The 23,535-nt window shown below is 43.7% G+C and overlaps 4 protein-coding genes across 6 annotated transcripts; 2 read left to right on the plus strand and 2 right to left on the minus strand.

The window, feature by feature from the left end:
* Positions 1–45: 45 nt before the first annotated feature.
* Positions 46–1,155, minus strand: LOC6530326. The gene has a single exon (XM_002091217.4). It carries the CDS (start codon positions 1,066–1,068, stop codon positions 238–240), a length of 831 nt encoding a protein of 276 aa, XP_002091253.1. The 5' UTR covers positions 1,069–1,155; the 3' UTR covers positions 46–237.
* Positions 1,156–1,625: 470 nt separating this feature from the next.
* Positions 1,626–4,673, plus strand: LOC6530327 (cerebellar degeneration-related protein 2-like). Its single transcript, XM_002091218.4, has 2 exons — positions 1,626–1,834; positions 1,910–4,673. The coding sequence occupies exon 2, from the start codon at positions 1,951–1,953 to the stop codon at positions 4,318–4,320; it is 2,370 nt and encodes a 789-aa protein (XP_002091254.1). The 5' UTR covers positions 1,626–1,834; positions 1,910–1,950; the 3' UTR covers positions 4,321–4,673.
* LOC6530328 (serine/threonine-protein kinase TBK1) lies at positions 4,580–7,223 on the minus strand. Its single transcript, XM_002091219.4, has 6 exons — positions 7,057–7,223; positions 5,955–6,981; positions 5,619–5,898; positions 5,492–5,567; positions 5,307–5,431; positions 4,580–5,240 (listed from the first exon to the last, which is right to left on the minus strand). The coding sequence occupies exons 1-6, from the start codon at positions 7,138–7,140 to the stop codon at positions 4,670–4,672; spliced, it is 2,163 nt and encodes a 720-aa protein (XP_002091255.1). The 5' UTR covers positions 7,141–7,223; the 3' UTR covers positions 4,580–4,669.
* Positions 7,224–7,529: 306 nt separating this feature from the next.
* On the plus strand, positions 7,530–23,341 carry LOC6530329. Of its 3 annotated transcripts, none has more exons than XM_002091220.3 (6): positions 7,530–7,838; positions 7,906–8,469; positions 18,781–18,989; positions 19,064–21,015; positions 21,696–22,395; positions 22,459–23,341. In XM_002091220.3, exons 1-6 carry the CDS (start codon positions 7,786–7,788, stop codon positions 23,226–23,228), a joined length of 4,248 nt encoding a protein of 1,415 aa, XP_002091256.2. In that variant the 5' UTR covers positions 7,530–7,785; the 3' UTR covers positions 23,229–23,341. The 3 variants fall into 3 exon arrangements, with proteins under 3 accessions (XP_002091256.2, XP_015052632.1, XP_015052633.1); XM_015197147.2 differs by lacking the exons at positions 7,530–7,838; positions 7,906–8,469 and adding exons at positions 18,545–18,593; positions 18,672–18,693; XM_015197146.3 differs by lacking the exons at positions 7,530–7,838; positions 7,906–8,469 and adding an exon at positions 18,435–18,693.
* Positions 23,342–23,535: the final 194 nt, after the last annotated feature.

The following is a 23,535-nucleotide window of genomic DNA, read 5'->3' on the forward strand; positions in this document are numbered from 1 at the left end:
TTTACTTGTTATTTTCGGAGTTTGGGATTTGAAAGCCACATTGAATTTCTTCGTTGTCAGTTTTGAGGATTCTGCTTTATTAATATGTTTTAGTTAAATACATTTTAGTATTCGTTTTTTGTTAGAATTGTCTTAAACCAATGACTTTTGGTTACCTTATCAGTTCAGTAATAATTACTTAAAAGCTAGATTCTGATTGACAGTCATATATACAAGTTAAGTGTGATGAGAATTGTATCAAACGTAAACTAGCAAAAATGATGTTATGTTGCGTCGGCAGACAGGACAGCGGTCGTCCAATAGGAGCAGCAGCTGCTGTGAGCACTCTTTGCAGAGGCAGAGGTGCCGACAAGGCATGACTACAACGTTCCTGCTCTGAGTCATGCACACGACACAGCTTTCTCGACTCGCAGATCCTGCGTTCTCTGAATCATTCCACAAATTCTGCCTGAAGCGTTGTATATGGTGATCGGTCCACAGGTAAACGCTTTGCGTCTTAGTTGAGATCTCGAGTCGGGCACGTTGGAACAGGTAGATGAGTAAGAGGTACACATAGCGCCGAAACATATAGAGAATGAGCAGCAGGGCCAATCCTATCGAGAGTCGGAACACACTGTTCAGCAAGCTTAAGCCACGGGCCACAATGGAGTGCACCACAAAGTCGAGGAGGCAGTCCCAGAGAAATAGTATGGCCCTCGGCAGCAGCATTAACATCCACAAGATGGCATCGCCCAGATCGATGAGCAAGTTGCAGATGAACCGGACTATGCATTGACCAAAATCCCAAGCATTCTTCAGCCCGCCTTTGGTGCCGGCGTAAAAGTAGTCCGTCACATCTAGCGTGATGAGGCCCAGGCTGCAAATGCCCTGGTGGATATCGCTGACCGTGCATCGTAATAGGTTCCAACCTTTCCTGCTGCCCTCCACCAAACAGTAGCCGACAAGGTAGCTGACCCACAGGAAGTAATACACGCCGGTGACCACTGCATCAATCACGCTAGCCAGCGGACGCAGAAGGACCTGATCCACCAGCTCCGCTGCTTTTACCAGAGCGTACAGCAGGCCCATGAAAGTCACATTCTATAAAAAAAATTAAGAAAAGGAAAACACAAAATCAAAACAAGAACGCCGGTCACTTAGTGTGACCAGACAGTGGTTGATAATTACGGCAGCTTGCCAACTACCGGTGAGCTAAGGTAGCGTCAAATAATTACCAATCTTAAATAGTTTAATATTTAATATATATGTACATTCTTATTTTTAACACTACGAATATCTTTGGTTGCTCTTCTTAAATATGTTATTAATTGAGGTAATAAAAGATATTTAGATAACCGAATCATATAAGGGGACGTAATTTGAATAAGTTAAAATAAAATATTGTATCCCTATGATTTGTTAAACTCGTGTATTGATCTATCACAATATTGGTTACCATTTTAAAGGCAATAACAAGCTCAAAACTATATTTATACACTTGTTCATTTCGTGGCTATTTAGGAATACAATACTTTTTTATGTGGTATATATGTATGTAAGTAAAGCAAGCTTAAATCGTAACTCTATCTGTTTCGGGAATACCCCTAATGCGAATAATCCTATTAAAAAATTATTTCCGGTTCTACAAGGAAGTCCATTTCTGTTCTTTGTCCGCAGTCGATTGTGTGTAATAAAAACCATAAATTAACTATACGTACATGTAAATGCAGTTGCATTAAAGTACGTAGGGCTTTTTCTGCAGTCGGTGCAATACCATACTTTTTGTTTTTGGGGATGAAACAGTAAAAAAGTTACTGTTGTAGCAATTTTCCACCATTGAGAGGACATTTGACAAGTAATTGCCGAGTTTTGCCAGAAAGCTCTGCTGCAAAATGAACTAAAATCGATTTAATCTTTGAATTTTCGCCAGAGTTCGCATCAAGCCAAAGCTTAGAAAGGTCCAAGTCCAAGATGGAGGAATCCAATCACGGTTCAGCTGGCTGTGAAAACGTATCACAGTTCATGCTCGATGACCTGCAATTGGCAGCAGAACTGGGGAAAACGCTTCTAGAACGCAATAAGGAGCTGGAAACCTTCATCAAGGAGTACAAGATCAAGGGGGATGAGCAGGAACTGGAGATTTTGCACCTTCGCAAGCACATAAATGCAATGACCGAGGTGAATGATTCACGGCTTAAGGTTTACGAGCAGCTGGAAGTGGGCATTCAGGATCTGGAGCGTGCCAATCAGCGGCTTAATCTGGAGAAAAACCGTGACAAGAAGCAGTTAAAGTCGCTGACCACCAATACGGAAGTTTTGGAAGCCCGCTGCGAGGAACTGAGTCAACTTCTGAGCGATGCCCGGCAATCCTTAAGCACCGAGCGGCGGAAGGTAGATCAATACCAGCAGGAACGCTATAGAATGCAACAGTCAGCCGAGGGTTCTGTGTCCAGTCATAGCATTCAATCGCTGTGCAAGGAGCAGAGTGTGGAATTCTCCAAACTAGATGTTATGGCCATGGCGAACTCAACGGGATTGGAGGATCTCTCCTTCAGTAATGCCACCATGTGTGAGAGGACCGCCGTTAAGGGTGAGGACAACGAGGAATTGGTAAAGCTGATCAGCGAAATGGAGGTGTTGAAACGTGACTTCTTGGCCGAACAGCAGCGGTGCACCGAGCTGGAGGAGCAGCTGGTGACCATAATCCAAGACAACCAAGGTCTGCAGAGTCGTCTGCTAGAGAACAGTGCCAATGAGGGAACAATGTCGATGCACGAGGAGTTTAGCCTCCTGGACGACGTGAGACAAGGCCAAATGTGTAGTCGCTGCCTGAGGGACATTAACGAAAGTAATACCAATATGGATGATCAATCCTCCATTGCTCCAACCGAAGAAATTTATGAAGATGACGATCGCAGCATATTAAGCGAAAGCACCTCGAAATGTGATAATAGTGCTGCGGACTATAAGGAACGCTTTCGGATTCCCGAGGACCTTAATCCGAACTCTAGCGACAAACCAAATCCGTATCGAGACCTAGTCGAGAAATATGAAGCTCTGGTAGAAGTGAAGAGAAGCTCCAATGCAGTCAAGAGCAACTTTACCAGCAATCCCGATGGAAAAACCATGACAGAATCCAGTCAAGGTAAAAAACCGGAAACAATAGCTAACAGCTCAAAGGAATCTGACCTTATGTTGGACCCAACACGTAAGCGCACTCCAACCGAGTTTTCTGAATCAGAAACTACTTCGTCGGGATTCTCGGATGAAACTAGCAACAAATATACACAAACTGACGAGCGACCCAGTTACTTCCTTTGCTCAATAAGTAATGGAAACGATTGTAAATTCAGTATTTATGACGACGTCAGTCCCATTGAATCTCATTTCCGCAATCGCCCGGAATACAGGGAACTCTTTAAGGAGATATTTGGAGTGCTCAAGAAGGCAGCTGATAACAACGAAGAAGACAAGCTTCCGTCCCTACATGATGACGCACAGATTACAGAAAAATTACCCTTGGTGGCGGCCAAAGTACCCCCGGTAACACCCGAGAGGGAGGAATCTCCAGACGACTTCATTGACGACACACAGAGTATCGTCTCCTCAGTTATATCCAACCAGTCCATTGCAATGTCAGAGTGCGTTACCAAACTGGAGCGCAAAACAGCAAAAAAACACATCTTTGAAGTCCGAAACCATCAAAACCAATCGTCCTTAACGCAATCTACTTTGTTAAATAGCTCCTCGAAAGAAACAACTGTCGGCGAATCGAATTTTAAGCCAATAAGAGAGAATGGCCAGATACTTACTCCACTTAAGCGAGAACCACTTGAATATCTAACCGTAGGTGTCGGAATTAAGAAAAAGAACCGACGAAAGCACCGAAACCAAAGCTCATCTGGAGATCGTATCGAATTGTTTAATTCCCGGGAGTTTACTCCCAAGAAAAGTCCTCTGGCCATGAACCAGCGTGGTGGGCAAGGCAGCTCAAAGATGTGTACGGATACATTGAATGCGGAATTTGGACGTAGTAATCGGAGACGGACAACACCATCATCCAGCAACTGGAATGGCTCCCCAATGGTTATCTATAACAAAAATATGAATACTCCTCAGACGTCTCGCGGTAGAGTAATAGAGCTAAATGGCGTTGAGTTTTATCATAACACAGTATCGCAAGATTTACATAAACTTAAAAAGTTAGACTTATCCTACGCCGAAGTTTTGCGCCGGGCCGATGCCGGCGACCATGGACCCACAAGATCACATTCCCAGCGACAGCATCACAACGGAGCAAACATTCGAAAGAGTCATCATCATCAGTATCGTCAAAAGTAAACTGGTTTAGAGAATGTAAATAAGCAATTATATAGTGCATTCTAGCCATAGGGCATTATACCATTTTTTAAATTGTGTGTGCCATGCAGTCTAGTCCGCTTTTCATGTATAGACAGTTAAATTACAATAACTAAATAACTATTATCGGAAATTAAATTGTATTTCAGCATGATAAAATAAATTATTTAATGACCTAAAGAAATCTTACTCTTTCATGGTATTCAGCCAAGTTTCGAGAGAAAAATCGATGTAGATGCTATTTTAAATTCAAATATAAAAGCAAACATTTATTGTTAACTTACAAAGTAAAGGCGAATAAAATATTCTTGAACTTTCATGATATGCCAGTCTAACTATTTTCAAGACTTCCATTTGTAATACCCAGTTTGCTAAGCAAACTTATTATCTCGCTGTTTGTTCTCATGACAGCCATAACTTCCTGTTGCTGCTGCTGCATGACCCTTAACCGATTCCGCTCCTCAATCTTGGCCAGCTGGTTATTGTTGTTGATTGTCTTTGTGTCCACATCCAAATTAAGTTCCGACTTTACATGATACAACTCATCCCGTATGCCATTCAACTTTCTTTCGCAATCGCGCACGTCTTTCTCCAAAATTTGAGTTTTAAGGTAGACGGTCTGAGCCAACTTATACCAATCTGCCAGGCACTCTGCGATTTGCGCTACTGTTGGATTTACATTATCCAAGAGCAAGGCCTTAATGCGTTTACCATTGTGATCCACTTTAATCTTCTCCAAGGCATGAAACTGTTCATCGTTGTAGGTCAGTGTGCGCGTAGCGCGATCTCGGAGCAAGTGCTGCCAGGAGTCCCTCAGCCTTTCTACGAGATACTTGGCCTGCGCACTGGCTCTGGTCTTACAAGGACACTTCTTTCCGTGCATGGAGGAGGTCCATTGATCGCTGGGTAAGAAATCGATAATGTATTGGTATTATAACTTATGAAACCCACATTTCTACAAAACTTACTTAAGTTCGTCATCTATCACAAAATGTTTGTGCATCTGTGAGATCACATCCGCGGCTCCATCAAAGTCGCTTTTTACATTTTCCAACGCATTCAGCAGGGTCTTTATCTCCTGATCTCCTTTAGTCTTAAATAATACCAATATTGGTTAAACATTTATTTTGCACAGGGAGCACTAGCCGCTTACCACTCTGGACATGCTCTGCACCACATCTGCATAATCAATCACAGTGGAAAGCAAGTTGTCAAAGCTCTCAGTTTTTCTTAAATTTAAGTTAATTATTATTTAAATTAAATCTTTTTCTTTCACTTACTTTAAAAGTAGCGTTATCGTCGTCACTAGCATCTCTATAAAGTGCTCGACTCCTTTTTTAATAAGAATATCCATGCTAGTAAAGATGTCCACGCGTCTTTTGCATTCATGACCAACGCTACAAGCGGACTTGGCCAGACTAGCGTCATTCTCCACTGAAACATTGGGAGGAAACACTGGGAACTTGGGGAGATCTAGTTGCTGCGGCAACTGAACATTGTTGTCGTCATTGCTGTAAAGGAATATTGGCTGCTCTGTTGTGGTGGCAGGGAATGCTTTAGCTAGAACACGGAAATAGTATTTTAATCACAATTATCTTTAAAATGAACCGACTCACCTATCGTTCGTGGAGTAACCTTTTTCTCCAGATGCTCGTTGTTGAACAATAGGATCTGCTTCTCCAGCGGTACCTCAGTTTGCAGGAAAATACGCTCTCGGAAGTTGTCAATTTGCTCATCTGGCTCCAGGAAAACTTCCACCGAACTAGTGCGATTGGTGAAGAACACATGAATGACACGCTTTCGGAGGATAAGCGTCACCTCATGGAAGAACCGATCGAATGACCAGGTTTTCTCCCTATTCTCCTCCAGAAGGCCAGCTAGAAGAGGAGTCACCAGGGTTTTCAGTCCCTGTGAGAGATGAGCGTGCGGTGGCAACGTGGTGGACCATTCAATTGGTCCATTTTCGGACAGCTGAGTGCCGGAAATCACTCCAGAAGCCTTTTTGGTGGTGATTTGGTGCATAGTCTCTCGGTTTTTCCTTCCACCAAAAGGTCTAAAAGGCAGATTGCCGGTGGCCACATGGTAGAGTGTGACCCCAATTGACCACAAATCCACATTGGCTGTGAATGATCGTTGGATAGATTTCCTGAGAACAGCGCGCTCGTAGAGATCGGGATGTAAATACTCTTCTGTGCCATATAGGGAGGCAAATGGCTGATTATCCTCCAGTTCTCTGGCAGCACCAAAATCCGTAAGCTTGTAGATGGTTTGTCCGTCTTCCGAGATAAACTTCATTATGTTTCCGGGTTTGAGATCGCGATGCACTAGCTTGTTATCCCGCAAGTGCTTCATTCCGGCGCACAAGTGTTCCAACACCAGTAGGAACTCATGTTCTGGCAGACCGTAAGAGTTTTCTGGATCGTCCAGGATGTTAAAGAGACTTCCGCCGGTGCACAGCTCCATTACGATCACCTTGCCACGTCCCTCCTGATCCTCCTCAATTGCTAGCAGCTTTACTATGTTTTCGTGGTTGACCTTCTTCAGGGCCTCGAATTCCCGCATCTGGACATCCGCCGGTCGCATGTGACTGTAGGGATTAAAGGTCTTCACCGCCACCGATTCGCCGGTGATCTTGTTGACCCCCTAAAAGCAGCCGAGGATAATTCGAATGGAAAGTGAGTCAGGTTGGAAATTCTAAACACCGTGAGCCACACTAACCTGGAACACGGAACCGGTGGCTCCCTTTCCCAAGACACTTGTTGTGCACCACACATAGCTCACGGACCCGCGCAGGAAGGACATTTCGTGGCTGTTTCCCTCCTATTTCTTTATTATATTGTTATAAGTAATGCCCCTCGATTGTGACAAACAAAAACACTGGTAAGGAAGGTCTATCGATAATACGATAGTACAGCACCTAAGCTCAGTTTTATTATTAAACTTTTTATTGATAAAAAAAATAATAATATTTTTTTTAATTGTTTGTTAGTTTTAGTTTAATGTACGCACACAAGTTGTAACACGTGCCTCTTACGGAGTTCATTTAGTGTAGATTTAAAAAAATTTAAGAATTGGCTTCTACTTCGCGGATAGCCAGTGTAGTCGATAGGAAGTACTGTGACTGTTTCACCCGATAGCTGCTACTTCGATAGCATGTCTATTGATTGTACGCCCACCTCTAGTTTTTTGTTATTTTACGTGCGCGTTGACATTTTTGCGGCGCTTTTTAATTTATTATTATTATTTAAACTAACTCAGAATGAAGTTGGGTGCGTTCTAGACCCGAGATCAATATCGATCGGAAAATAACACTGAATCCATGACAAAAGCTTAGGCCCAACGGGACACGTACTGCTTGGCGAACGCGAGCCTTGTTTGTTCGGGAGAATTGTAAACTTGTAAATTAGGCACTAGCCACGGTTTAGTTAAGTTAAAGCGACTAAAACGATGCACATGCGGCTGCACTTAGTGCGCTTTATGTTCATAAATCTGCTGCTGAGGTGAGCTGACACAGATACTTTCCATGCCTATATGGAGTGATTTCTAAGGGGAGTTTTCCGATTGCAGCTGCTGTTTCTGGTTGTACGACAATGTGGCAGCTGCAGATCCACAAATTCAAAGCAGCGATGGCATTTCAGCTAAGGATGCAGCTCGGAAGACTCACATAGATCCGGAGGAACCGGAAGCTCCTCCAAAGTCGGAACCTCCGCCCCCGCCACTCTACGACGGAGCTGGAGTTCTGTTGCCCACTCCACATGAAGGCGCGCCCATCGTTCCCACATCCTCCTCCTCCGCGGTGCCTCAAACTGGCAATCGGCCAATATCGGGGGACACGTCAGTGCCTGTGAAGGAGCTGCCCGAGCTATCTGACCAGCGGCGTGCGAATAGCCATAGTGAATATGTTAGTGAAATCGATATAGCTGCTGATGTAGGTGACGCGTCCTCATCCACCGCCCAAGTGCCAAATAATCAATTAAATTATAATAAGCGTAGTAGTGCCGGAAAAGTGCATAGTTTTAGTGAATCGCAGCAATTAGAGCAACCAAAGCAATTGGAGCAAGAGGGGCCGGCGCCGGGCCAGCCGCAATCACCGGAGCTGCAGGAACAACAACCACCGCAGGCGGATGAAAGGTGAGTGGTTTATTGATCCCACACTCGCGGCCAACGTAGTAGTGGTTATATAAGCCCCTAGTTTTGTGCTGGGATATATTAGAATTCATATTATTTGTCATAATATGTATATCATATTCGCCGTGACTAAGACAATTTGATAATTAGTAATAGATTTTTGAGAAAGAGAATTTCATTTTGGAAATGCATTTATAGATAGGTGAAAAATCACTAATTTGTAATTTTTTTATTTAGTTTGAAACCTTTTTACTTTAAGGTTCACTGCAGCTCTTTGTATACCTGTGTATGTACTTAACTGGGTTTTTGCCGATAAGTTCCTATGACGCGCTGACGTGCCTTCAATTTGCGTTTCCTCGGGAAGTATTTCCCACTTGCGCAATATTGGTTATTATTACGAAAGTATGCTCCGATCGACGTGATTTATTTACTTGAACTTAAACATGAATTAGGGCTACAAGAATGGCCCGTCTAAATTTATTTGGCAGGGAAAGAAGGAATCTGATGAAAATTCAGAGGCATACAAATATAGCAATAATATGTTGTTTTGGACCTGATAGAAATTGAATGTTGTTTCAACTACATAGTCTTAAACAGATGAAATTCTTAGGCACTAGTCGTCATCTACATACAACTGGCGCTGTTATCAGCTGTACAAGAGCTATAGCCTTTTATATAGCGGCTCATATTCTAAAATTCCCACATGAATCTTATCACCACTCCGGGCTTGTTGTTGTCACGTCTTAAAGTTGCGGGCACGATTTAGGTTCGCTCCTATGCTGCAGCATGCCAACATCTGGATGAGATCAAAGATGCCTTTCACTCACATGTTTGCTGGCAAGGTCACTGCAAAATACTTTGCTGGCGCTTTGCTTTTGTTATTTATAAATAGAACTGTCCAACAATATGATTATCGACGGGTTGCGATACTCTCCGCCAGCGAAGTGGGACATTTGATCTTCTTCTAAATTTGCCCAGCATTTCCCGGATTTCTGTTTACTTGCACGCGACAGTGACACGTCATTAATCTTTGTGACTGCGACTGCAAATTGTTTTCGCGTACACCGTGCATAGTATAGTAGTGGTATGTACGTTCATACATCTGTCTGTACGCCAACCACATGCATTTGTTTACGTTTCATTGATAGAACTGACTTGGAATTGATTAAGTGCAGTAATTGCTGGGAGCTACGTAACTGGGGTTTATTATTAAATGTTTTCTGGCGCCACTCACGTATCAAGTTCTAGACTTCGGTCTAGTTTGGGTTTACGTGCATCCTCATCGTTGGATTGTAGAATATAAGCTTGACTTGAAGAGGTGTTAACCGATATCTCATATTTGCTTTGTTTATTACTTTGCAAATTTGGAATGTTTTTCCTTGATATATATGATTGGTTTTGATTTACTAATGAAATCCGCTATTTAGTTATATTATAAAATGTGTATATGTAACGTGGTCTATAGAAATTTCTTTTGCCAATTTAAGTGCTTACATAGCCCTCGGCTTACTGCGTTTTAGCAGTTAAACCGACATGTACTAAAATATTTGAAATAATAACTCATTCGCGGTCATTTTGTAACTTGCGGCCAAACTATACATACATATGTGAATTATATTCGAAACTGTCTCTGTCCAGACGTGATCGCCTAGCACCCGGACCCAACGCCATTTCCATACCCACCGATTCCAATTCCAATTCCAATGCAGCTCCAGTGCTCCGGCGATCTCCCACGCGTTGTCTTGTCACAATGCCTTTTGCCGGTAATTTGCTTTACAGTTTTTCAATTTATTTTCCCCTCCGTGAGTGTACTTTCTAAATGCCTCCTCCGCCAGTCAGTCTGGGCCTATCTACTGGTGGCCGGCCATTTCATTCATCCCAAAAAGTGGAAAAAAATGCGACGCTGCGGCTTACGACTCGCAGGCACTGTGTGCTGCACAAGTGCCAAGCAAATGATAAGATAAGACGAAGGCCCCCTTGTTCGATTTGGAGACTGAAATATACACGCTATTCACCTTAGTGCCTTCAAATATCACATCCACCAATAATGATGTACAGCGATATATTAATACAAAATGTTAAAACTCTTCAAGGTGCATCCAAAATACAATTAATTCGGCTATAAGCTTGAAAGAGCTCGCCATAATTTCCACCTCAGTTTCCTTCAAGTGTATCATTTCCCAGCGCCAGCCTTTTTAAAAGCACCCCAGTGTCCAGTATCCAGTCGCCAACGCTTACTCGCAGATCCTTTAAAGGCCTCGTTGGACACATTTCCATATCGTTCGCCACTCGGATTTTAGTGCGCCGCTTAATCGAGGGTGGTAAAAGTGTTAAATGGGATCGAATCAGAGCTGGCTTCGATTTGATGTCATGTTTGTGTCTGGCTGGCCCCGTAAATGGCTTTATCTGTACGAATTTACTTTCATTTTTTGCATTTTCCGTTAACAATTTTCGCAAGCACCTCCTGAAAGACAGACATAAATAAATTTTTCAGCCGCGGCGGTAGCACGCAGCCGACAGAATAAAAATCCATGTTGGCCTTCCAGACATCTCACACATTTGCTTACTTACACTTGTATATGGTTTGCATTTGGCAGGTGATCGGCGGCGAATCTTTCGCCGGTCGAGGCCTTACTTTCACTTTCGACGCGAAGGACTCTCTAAAGAGCTTTTACCATTTGGGCTTTCAAATGCATCATGATCTTGTTGCGCGTAATCACACTTGGCAAAGGCCATTATCATGTGTGTAAGTACGCCCAGTTACACGGAGGGAAGTTTCTCATCATCATCCCGGAATCAAAGACATAAGTATGTTTTAATAGCGTGTTCTCATAATGTATGGTAGTAGTATATGGTAGCATGCAATTTTTCCCGTTTCAGGAAAATCGATTTTTATAATATATGTAATTTTCGAATTTTATATTTCCGAGAGTCTACATTTTTTCCCTGTGTCCCATGGACTTTCCCAGATCGTTCGCAGATCGTTCACGGCGATCAGCCAAATGGCACTTATGCAAATGTCTCGGACTTACAGCTCCGGAGGATTATTATATAGATAAAGCAGCCAGCGCCGATCTGCTGTCAATGATCGCTCAACGATCCGCACGAACAATCCTCCTCTCCCACGACAAAATGAAATGATCGATCTTATCGCCCAGCCTCAATGTCCAAATACTTAATTGATTGTGAGCGTGCGCCCATTGACTTTCGCAAATCAATTTGATCGCGATCGCTGATCGTTGATCGCCAGTTGATCGCCAGGTGACCGCCGATTACTGGATCTCGTCCAGCTGCATTGATTAAGCCGATGTCGTACGCCTTCACTTGTCTTTCGTGGGCATTCCTCTCGCATTTTTCCCTCTTGTTTTTATATTTTACTTTGTTTCATTTAGTTAGTCGCCTCTCTAATAAAAATCGGAAAAACAAAACCTCGCGATCGACGCAGAGAGAGGGCCTGTGAAAAGCCGGTTTCTGCCGGCGTTTTTCTCTCATCTCTTTTTGCTCCGGTTGCTGTGGTCTCTTGCATTTGTTATTTGTTACTGATTATCTGGCGGAAAAGCCGGCAGGTGGTGGACGAGTAGGGACCCCAGACGTAGACGTAGTCGTAGACGTGTAGACGTTTTGGCATCTCGCGGAGTGAAAAATGCTCGAGACGCGTAGGTGTTCAACTGGGAAATGGTGGCTAAAGGGGAGGGGCAGGGCAGCTGCCGCCGCTACTTTGAGTTATTATACGCTTTTTGTTGTTAAACAAATTAATTCGAAATTCTTCGGTGGAAACTGAGTAAACTGTTTGTTTGGTTGCACTTTTGATGTAGGTTTATTGAGCTGTGGGGGAAATTGGTGATGAAATATTCGTACGAGTGGGAGGTACATAATTGAATTTCCCTAATAGTTGAAATGGATAAATAAAATGATGCTTGATCTTATCTAATTTGAATTTTTAACGTTCCTTAGCAGGTGTTATTTAAATGTTTCCTTTTACAGTTTTTGAAACCAAGGGGCTTAATTCATTGTGCGATTATTTATTTTCAAAACTTGTCAGTTTCCAAGATACAAACATCTACATTGCCAGCAGCAAGCTGTGCCAAAAGCACAACCACCAGCCCAATCTTAACTGCCGATCAAGGATCTGGGCACAAAGTTCAATTGCCTTGCTGGGGCCCAAACTTTAACCTGGAATCCACCCTCTGAGGCACGTGGAGAAAAATCCTCGTTCAATCCCCAGCTGCCGTTTCAACTTTCTTCTGCAGATTGGAGATCCTCTCCCGATTTTCCAGCTTCCCCATCCCCATCCCCTTCCCCGCCGCCGCTGGCCACCCACTTGACGGACTGATGGCTCTGCCAATACTTCAACCACTTAACAACTCGTGTGTGTGTCTAGCGTCTTAGGGTACACAAAGAGAAGCTATCAACCATATCATAATATTTAATAATAATTTTTTCAGTACCTATGATGTGACATATAAAGTCAAGTCCAAGATTATTTTTCGTCATTCTCGTTTGAATCGAAACTTTTGTCCGTGCGAGCAATACTTCTTTTTAACTAGCTAAAAGGGTATTTTGTTAGACTTAAATGAATTCATTTATTGTGTATTTCTTTCCGTGCACAGTCTCTGACATTGTTACTGCTGCAGTTAGTTTTGCATTTGCCATGGCTCATTGTGTAAGCGCCGAGGGTTCAAAAGCACTTTCGCGTTACAAGTGTTTATCTTGCAATGGCGGAGCTGTGGCAAGTGCAGCAGCATAGATATGGCAAGTGCCTGCAATTGCAGTTGCAAGTGCAACATGGATAAGCGATGCTGCTGTTGGCATCGTTCAATTCAATTGACACTTTTGGCCCGCGTAACCTTTTTGCCGTGTTGCACAAAAGGAGTCAAAACAAATTGCTGAACACTAAGCTGAACACGCATCAAAGACAATCGGCGGCACTCAGTCGGCTGTGTCTTTCACCCAGGCACATTTGATTTTATAGACCTTATTTGCTTGGCCAACAGTGCAATCTGTCTGTCTGTGCCCACGTTGCTAGTTTACGATTAACTTGGAATTTCACTTTCCGTTGCACTTGCAATTATGCTCGGCCAAATATTTGCTCATATTTATTGGCCCGATGTCTCTGTCCATCCAGCCATCGATCGCTATCGGCGATCATAAACTATATAGCCCAGTCTCCCGGGCACACCGTAAACATATTACATTCATACAGCGTTTCATTTGCATGAGGACATATGCCAGATCTGGGCCTGGCCCACGCCGAATGCTAATGGTCCTGGCTGGCCAACAGATTTAGACATAAACCTGTCACATGGCGGAGCCAAGACCTCGGCCAGCGGGCTTCCTGTGCGGGATCGGGATCGGGATTGGGCTCGGAATCGGGGATCGGGGTGCCATTGTGGGGGCTAAAGCCGTTTCCGACACCTATTGCCACCCAAATGCAGCTGTGCCCCTTGGCAAGGAACACACGGCACCATCCATTCGGCCCACAAAAATGCTTTGGGAAAACTGCTTGGCGCAGAAAATCTATTTTTCCTGGCTGCCTGCCTGCCTGGTGGGTGGAAGTGGCCTGAGTCCGGCTGGGAAAATGTGTATAAAATAAAATTGAAATGACTTTCCCAATCGGTATTTTTATTATGGCGAATAATATATATTTATTATACAGCTCTTTATACTGCCAATCTAAATTCAGGCAACATACATGTGTCTGGAAAACTTTCTGGTGTCTTTCATTAAAACTATAGTGGCTTTAATATAATGTCATTAATACCATGGTTTATTTCGCACATTTTGCAATTTAATTTGCAGTCTTAAATGTGAAATTTCATTTTATTTGTAGATTCTGTTAGATAAGATTTGAATTTCTTCTCAATAGTACGAAGCTTAAATAAATATTATTTGGCAATAATCGAAAGTATTCGGATTGCGAATTGTCAATTACCCGACCCTCTCACTAGCGATACATGGAGATAAGCGCAACTACCTCGAGAAGCGGCCTTTAAAAAGTGATCTACTCGCACCTGAGCGCATTTGAAGCATTCCCACTTTTAGGGGCTTTCCTTTCTGGCCATCAATTGGGTGTTTTGGAGGCAGCACACACAGCAGAGGCGTTAGTTTCTTCCCAAGATGGAAGCGGGGAACCTGGGCGACAAGTTTGCCGGCAAAATGCAGCCGCTACTTCTCACCTGCAAGTGCAGGCCGATTCGAGATGATTGCGAGATGTCGAAGTGGATGTGGATGTGGATGTGGATGCCACGAGTGCTGAGGTAATGCTCTCCGCCCGACTCATGCTCTCTGAGTATCTAGTAGTGCCTCTTTGAGCCAGAGCTTGTTGGCCCGTCATATCGGGCTCTCCGAGATGTGGCGGCAAATATATCTGCGCACTTGGACCACAATTACCTAGAGCCGACTCCGTAATACGTTCAGTTCTCATTTCGATTTCCAGTGGTGCGATCGTGTGCACCGCTACCACGCCGGTGGTGCCACCTCATCCTCATCCTCCCGTCGTTGGGTGTTTGGGATCGCGAGTCGGAGTCGAAGTCGGAGTCGGATTCACTATCTAGTATCCTTGTTATCCTTGTGAGCGATCGCGTTCGCGTTGTGCGTGTAAATGTGCCTGCAGTGCACTTTTTCCCACGACCCTTGATTTAGTTTGGAATTGAAAAGTAATTGCCGAATTTGAATTCGAGAATTTGAAAGGGAGAAGAAATCAATATGTGATTTCGAAATACAATTTTGTACATCATATTCCGTTCCCACTTTTGACAAAGTAGCTGGTCCCAAAACGAAACTTTTTATTTTAGTCCCAAAAGCAGGACAACGCTTTAAATTAATTAGTCCTTCTTTTGTAAGGATTTTTCATTAAATTATTTAGTACGTAAGTAGTCCCACAAATCGTATGAAATGCATTTCGTTAGATAAACAATATTGTGTGGCATACGAAAGTCCTTGTAAGGACCATCGACACTAAACCAAACAATGTACTATCACACCTGAGATCCACGTTAAATACTTCCCATTTATCCTGAAAAAGGATATTCAGGCCATATAGATTTCGCATGTCGATCGAGTCAACATGAATAGTAGCTCTTAATTGCAATTATTTCCGCCAACACCGTCTGTTTGCCAAGTGGCAATATTGATTGAGACTTTGGCTCAGTTAATGTTTGTTTGATCTGCCAACCGGATACCCATTAGGCCGAACTGGCTCCAAATGTTTATAATTCAGTTAGTTCATCAAATCACTATTTGTAGCCACTCTGGGCTGTGCAAATTTTTGGCGGAGAGCAAACAGGAGTCTTTGGATTTGGGAGGAACAAACACTAGATGCTCGATCTATAGTAATTGTAAATGGGTAAACACACCCACTGTTGAAATATTCAGTTTTTATTTTCAACGATATATTATGCGTGCGTGAGACATTTCAATGTTGTCCCAGAATAAACGCAAAAGATATTAAAAATATTTCAACCCATAATTCTTGGCAGCCGTAATGACAAGATCTATGTTTATAGAGAAACTACAATCACAATTAAGATTAATTTTTCGTATCACTGTTTGGTAATGTTTAAACTTCACACAATTTTATATCTGGGTTACAACTTTGTGCTGAACCTGAAATTAATCATTTACATAAACGGTAATGTGTAAGCACTTAGATATGCTTTTAAATAAGTCATAAGTAAATAAAGAAACAAACGAATAGATAACTGATATAGTCATTAAAAGTCATTATTAGTTACACAGCAAATGATATGATTTTAAGTGTAGTAGAGCCAGAATTTCTATTTAAATGCGATGGATAAGTATAAATCTGTTTTCAGCGAGAGTTCGGCCCAAAGTGCTGGGTTCATAAAATATTTTCACTTTTTGCACTCTTTAAAAGCTGAAGCACTTTTCGCATCGTTGCTGAAACATGTTGCGCTGAATAATTTATTCATAACTGAACAGAGAAGAAAAGCCAGAAATTCCTGACCAACGTGTAGACAACTTGGTTAAAAAGTATCTAGGAAAACGCAACTGCCGGAACGGCCGGGCTAACCCAAAATTCCTTACATGGCTTGACTTACAGCCAAGGCAGACAGTTTGAAAACCTAACTCTGCGCTTTTGTTCAGACAAGTCATAAATATATGTATGTACAGCCAGCTGGGGAGTTTTGGTGGGCGTTGCGTTGTTGACAAGTCTTGCGGCTAATAATTATTACAGAATTCTTGCTTATAGGAGGTGAATTTGCATATGTCGGGCCGACTCGAATGGGAGTTTCTCGCCCCCTCGGCGCTGGCGAATCGGACGCGTTTAACACTTTTTGCCGCACCCATTTGATGCACTTTTCCAAAATGCCGAGAGAAAGAGGAACTAACAGTTGCCCATTTCGGTTAATTAGCTCGGGACCTTTAAACGAAAAACTGGAAAGAGCTAAGTAAACTGCTTGGGCGATGGGCACTCTCGGGTTTATTATGCAATAAAGGCGCATACAAATGTGCGCTAATTGTTGCATGCTGCCCCTCGAAAGGCCCATTTCTTTTTCTCACTTTTCTCGAGTCACTTTGACGTCGTGACGCTTCGAGAGTTTAGAGGTGGGCCAAGTCCACTCGAAAGGTTAGTTTTTCATCCCGGCTGTCACATTAAGCTGAGCTGTCCTTGTAACAAGTTGGGTTTTTATTTTGAGTTATTGATAATAATTCATAATACCCAATTGAGACTACAAAATCAACACTTTTTATTTGCTCCGGTCAGTTACTTTCATAGCAATTGCATTAAGTTTGCATTGCATTATGATTATGTCAAAATGCCCCTTTATTTTGAAGGCAGACATGTCCGTTTTAATTTAAAAACATCTGATCAAAATGAGAACAGACTAGGCAAACATGACTAGGTATATGTGATCGGATATCCACCATTAATTCCTGTGACGAAAGTGGAAAATCCTAAAGGAAGACGGAAAAGTTATTTGACTGCAACTGAATCTCGTGCATAAGGAAACAGGAAATGCACATTCTTAAAGGCACCCAAGAGTGGCAGAAAAGACAAAATATATTCCTACAATAAATATACATACTATAGCGCATGAAAAACGCATTTAAAAAATGTATTCAGGTCCGTAAAGTCGCAAATATATTACATTTTCATTGTTAAAGGCGGCCAGTGACAAAGAAATGCATATAAAATCTGATTATATCTACCAAAATTATTTACCCCGTCCACGTTCTCAACTTGACATAGTTTGATCCGATTATTTGAAAACCGTCAACGCCACCAATAAAGTTTTAAATTAGCGTTTTGACACAATTTCTATTTTCACGCAATTTTTATTTTCCTTGAAAGGCATTTATAATGAGCCATATATAGCAATATATACTATATCATTTCAGTTTGCTTAATTAGTTTGCTTATTAGTTATACTGCATTCAGCCTGTCAAATTTTCTTTGACACAGGTATTTTAAAATCTTTTTTAAGCAAACATTCAACATAATTGCAAAACTGCACCGAATATTTTGCAAAAGTGCAAAAGTGAAGCCACAAAAGTGACAAAATAGAGAATATATGTTTCTATTTATAAAATAGTGCTTTCAAAAGATGATTTGACTCTGAGCTGTTTAAGCTGTTTAAACTGTGCATTTGTATATTGTTGTGTGTTATTTATTTTAATATTTCTCGGCAAGATCATGCCAAGTAATAAATAAGCGATTCTTATCGATTCCGCCTCTAAATGTGGATCATTGGAATCGCTGTGCGATGTGTGGGTTTTTACCATACCTTTTTAAGTTCGCCTGACGTTTTTCACAGCTGTTGGTGTTTCGCTTCCACAAAGCTAAGTGAAACAAAACAAAACGTTCTCATTGTGAGCTACATACTTACATACTCTGCACCTCCGTCATTCGAGTTCTATGGCTTGCTCCAGATATTTACTTCGCGGTAATCAGCTGGTAGAGATTCCAACGTGGCTTGTACCTCGGTTCTCGGGTTTTCGGTTGCGGATGCAGATGGATGGGTGTTAGAATACGGCAGGGTCACAGCTGTAGTTGCTAGATCAAGCCATACGTATTTAAGCAAATAAATTATTACCCGAAATTAGAGCCTCAAATATGAATGTAAGAAAAATGCTGCTACAGTTCGTTATGAAGTTCATTTGCTGTGAGTTGAAAAAGCTGAAAACCAACCTGACGATGTTTCTAATATTCTTCTGGATTATATGGTTCTCCCAAATAATAGCCATATCAACCGTGTTCATGAGGTGGGATATTGACCTAATGGCCCCCAAAAAGCCCAAAAACAGACACTCATTTAAAAATTGATTTCCCAATTTTCATTCATCTTTCAGCTTTCCGGAGATAATTACTGAGCTGCCAACGGTAACAATAACAGAGCTGCCGCTGGATCGAGTTAAGAACCGCCTGGATTCGGTTATCCTAGACGCGGCCCTGGCCACAGCGGGAAACCACAGCGATGAGGAGCAACATCACCAGCAGCCACCTCTTCAGGACCAGCCCATACAAGTGTTGGAGGCTGTCGAGGAAGTTCCTCAAAAAGGCAAGACATCTTTATTCTCTTATACCTTTCAGAGCCAGATTTTGACTACGAAATCTCAAATGATCTAATTCTAGATGAGCAAATGCCGAAGATAAACGATCCCGGCGGAGGCATAGAAGTGGAAAGAATAGCCACACAAGAAGCTACCACCGTAGGCGTAACCCAAGAGAGCAGCGAGGAGCTGCAGCCTAGATCAACTGCATTCAATGAGACGGCGGGCACGGCTAACCTTACAAAAGCCAGTGAGGAAGTGCCCATGCCAGTGTTTTCCGAGTGGGCGCAAAAGCAAATGGAGGCGGAGGCCAGCAGAGAGCAGGCAATGGAGTTGGAGCAGCAGGTGGTAAATAAGTCCGCCCAACGCAAGAACAACACTGGATCTTCCAATGGAAAACTGCCTACGCTTAAGCTGCGCTCCAAGAACTACGCCTCGCCGGATTGCGGAGCCAAGATAATCGCTCACAATTCCGAGTCCAAGCATACGGAGGCTGTGCTAACCCAATCAACCGATGAGTACATGTTGAGTACCTGCGAAAGTCGGATTTGGTTCGTGGTGGAGCTCTGTGAGGCCATTCAGGCGCAGAAGGTGGACGTGGCCAACTATGAGCTCTTCAGTTCGTCCCCCAAAAACTTTACGGTGGCCGTTTCAAAGCGATTCCCCACCCGAGACTGGAGCAATGTGGGACGCTTTGCTGCAGAGGACAAGCGAACCATTCAGACTTTTGACCTTCATCCTCACTTATTTGGAAAATTCGTTCGCGTTGAAATCACGTCGCATTACGCCAATGAGCACTTTTGCCCGCTGTCGTTGTTCCGGGTGTTTGGCACCTCCGAGTACGAGGCTTTCGAAACTGAAATCCGACCGAGCGATGACCTGGACGATTTCTACGATGACTACGGAGCTCACGAACAGAAGGCAGCCGTGGGCAGTGGTGGCAATATCTTTCAAAGCGCCTCGGATGCTGTGATGCAAATGGTGAAGAAAGCCGCAGAGGTTCTGGTCAAGCCCACAAAGGCTCTTAAATGGTCAGCGGAATCTGTGCTCTGTCAAACGCCAGCATTTGAAGCTTATAGCTGTAGCAATTGTAATACCACACTGGTAGAGAGAATTAACCGACTTTTGTCCTGCCAGTTCCAGCAGCTGCAGGCGCTCCTCAGTCTCAGTCGCTTACGGTCAGATCTTGTACGCAGTCGCGTGTGCCAGGAGGAGTTCGGGATAAGCCTCATGGGTTCGGATTTCGCTAGTAAAATGGGCAAGGAACGGAGCTATTTCCTTAGTATGTTGCCAGCGGAACACGTTGGAGCCATGTGTAAACTGATCCAGGCGGAGCAGAATGTAACTGAACACCATTCAAAAGCGCCATCTCTGATGCAACACGTCAGCACACCAGAATCAGTACAGGATAACGCCACTGCTACGGGTATTCGTCAGGATTGTGACAGCAATAAGGAACGCCAGCCGAGAACGCCCATAAGGGAGCCCCTTACACCCAGTCTTGAGGTTGTGGTGCCCGAAATAAGCCAAGAAGTGCCTTCAATGGAGGACCTGTCGCCGACCTCCAGCGAAAAAGCGTCCACAACAAACTCTACGCCTGCCGACGTGAATATATTCAATGTGCCGTCGGAATCTGAGGAAGTATTGGTTAAAGTACAGCTCCCTCCGGAGCCAACACTTCCAACCACTTTGGAGCTCAGCGATGTAGAATCATTCACTGACGCTCCTAGCACAAATGCACCCCCGACCTCTGGAGAAGCTTCGGTGAACGGAGATCTGGGAATGGAGGAGAGCAATCCTGCTAACTGGGAGGGCATTGACAATCTACTGACCACTACGGTGGCTTCGATAACCGCTGGGGGAGGTGCAGCTGCCGCTGCAGCTGCCGTGGTGAACGGAAACGGCAACATCGGAGGAGCTGGCTTCGTCGGAGCAGGAGGACCAGCCATTGCATCCAGTGTTAATATGCAACAGAAGCTGACAAATGGAGCCCAGTCGGAGAGTGTGTTCATTAGGCTCTCCAATCGCATAAAGGTGAGTGGCTCTAGCTCCCTGTTTTAAGTGGTTTTTCGCCCATTGATGTGCGTCATCAGTTGAAGAGGCAAATAATACAGAAATAAACAGACAATGAAACTAGAAACTACAAGCTAGACAACCACCCACGCAGGTTAGGGTGGGACATAGAAGAAACGTCGGCAGGGTAGGAAGTCAAAGGCAAAATTATACTCTGGCAAGAGTATAATCTGCTCTGACTTGTTTATAGTCAACTTGCGTGCTGGCTGCTCATTACCAGCGGCAGCCACTTCCCGTTTTGGACTCCGTGCAAGGACTGTGCGGTGGTTCATCCTTGTAACAATTCTGCCAGCCAACACGCTACCTTGCCGACCGACGTCATCAATATACATATGCGAATCCATTCGAAACCCTAACAAAGCTACACATACAAAATTCTTATAAAATGCTTAATACTGGTATTAGTTAGGAAGTTTTCTTGAACTCTTATTATTATGTTATCTGATTAAAGAAGCTGGGGTAAAAAGTGATTACTGAATACTAATGGTGTTTTGAAATGCCTTCATAGCTTTGCTGGTTAAATTTTGAAATATTTGTTTAATTGATTAAATTATATCTGCTACATACTAACTATTTCTCCCCGTGTTCCTCCCACAACATTCGCTAACCACTGACGTTCACTGGTCTTCTGTCTTCCGTAGGCGCTCGAACGAAACATGTCGCTTTCTGGACAATATCTGGAGGAGCTCTCGAGGCGCTACAAGAAGCAGGTCGAAGAGCTACAGCAGACGCTGACACAACAGACGCTCACGGTGCGCCAATTGGAGGATCAAAGCAGGCGGTACGTAGAACAGGAGCAGCTGTACCAGCAGCACAGCGCGGAGTTGGCGGGCGAGGTGAGGGCGTTGTCCTACCAGGTGCAGGCCTGCATCCTGGTCATCATCATTGTGGGCACCTGTATCTTCCTGATGCTCGTACTGGGCACTGTCTACTATCGCAAGCTGCGACGCCAGCAACAACAGTTACTGAAGAAGGACCAGGCTGGCCATCCACCTGTGGCTGCCAAACCCAAATTGGATCGTCGTAAGTCCTATGAGCAGATGCCAAGTCAAACCACACCCAAGCAACGGCGTCCAAGCGAGGAGGCTATGCTCATTCTAAAGGAGTGTGGGGACACCAACATGCATGAGCAGGATATCCCAAACAGGCAGCGCAAAATTTCCGTTTGCTATGGCAGTAACAACAACATAGCCGCCAATATGCTGATTGCTAACACAAACGGCGGTGCGAACGTTCGAAATTCTCTGCACAGGCGAAAGGGAGCCAAACAGTCGTGGCACAACAGTCTGGATACCACGGAGACGTCATGGGGCGAACAAACGGACAAGTTCTTTGATGTCGGTAAGTACTGGCTTGCAGAACCCTGGAATAAATTAAAATGTAAACAAGAAATCTTCTTTGCAGAAACCCTTAAAAGCTCAAAGCAAAGCTCCGGGAAGGCGGGAAAGAAGAAATCCCATCAGCAACTAAAACCGTTGGGTCTTAAGCGCCAGGAATCCGCGCCAGCCACCAATACGTCTGATCTGCAAGCTGAAGAGCCAGCCACACAGAGCGACTTTGACGAAAGCCTTATGCTTGACGATGATGATCTAGCTAACTTTATTCCCACCAGCGATTTGGCCTACAATGAGTTTATGCCAGAAGGACCCTCGGGCTACCAGATTGTGGACAACGTTGATGGAAAACCACCCAAAGAGCAAGGCACCAAGAAATCGAGACGCCTGTCCTCGCCTGCTTTCTTTAAGTCGCCTTTTAGCAAAAGCAAAAACAAGGGCTACAGCTTTAATGGCGTCAAAAACAGCCATTCTGTTCACGAGCCCACATCCTGGGAGTGGTACCGCCTCAAGCGAAGCGAAAAGCACCAGCAACAACAGCAGGCGAAGCTGGCCAGCAAGAGTCTGCCCAGCCCTAGCCTGGACAGCTCGTCGCTGTCGGAGGTGAACTTTCCACTTAGCTCCAGCACCGTCACACAGAATTCCTTTCGGATACTGGGCGAGGCCATTCTGTCCTCTGGGGAGGGACGCATCACCCCCAATGGGAATGGCAACGCAACGTCCGGTGTTCTGGCAAGCAGCAGTAGTGGAAGTGGCAGTGGAGGCAGCACCACCTCATCCACCACCAAGAAGAAGCAGCGCGCCCTTAACAACCTCTTTCGCAAGGCCTTTGATTTTTAACTAGAACCCAGTGTTTCGACTTAGTTTTTAAATTTGCGCATATTGTACATTTTCTTATAGATTCGGAGAAAACCTTTTGGGTTTGTATTTTGATAAATGGTTTGTACAAACAATTAGATATTTTTTGCGGATTTTGGAGAGGTCTGTGAAGTAAAGAACAAGTGAGAGTTCCTTTTTTGTTGCAGAGAAATGCAATTGACTGTTAAGTGAAAAACAACAAATTTAGGTTAAGTACTTATATATTTTGTAGTATGCTTGCTTGCGTAAGGTAAACCAGCCTAGGTTAAATATGTATGTAAATTATTTG

This window comes from Drosophila yakuba, chromosome 2R, assembly GCF_016746365.2.
Source record: "Drosophila yakuba strain Tai18E2 chromosome 2R, Prin_Dyak_Tai18E2_2.1, whole genome shotgun sequence".
NCBI lineage: Eukaryota > Metazoa > Arthropoda > Insecta > Diptera > Drosophilidae > Drosophila > Drosophila yakuba.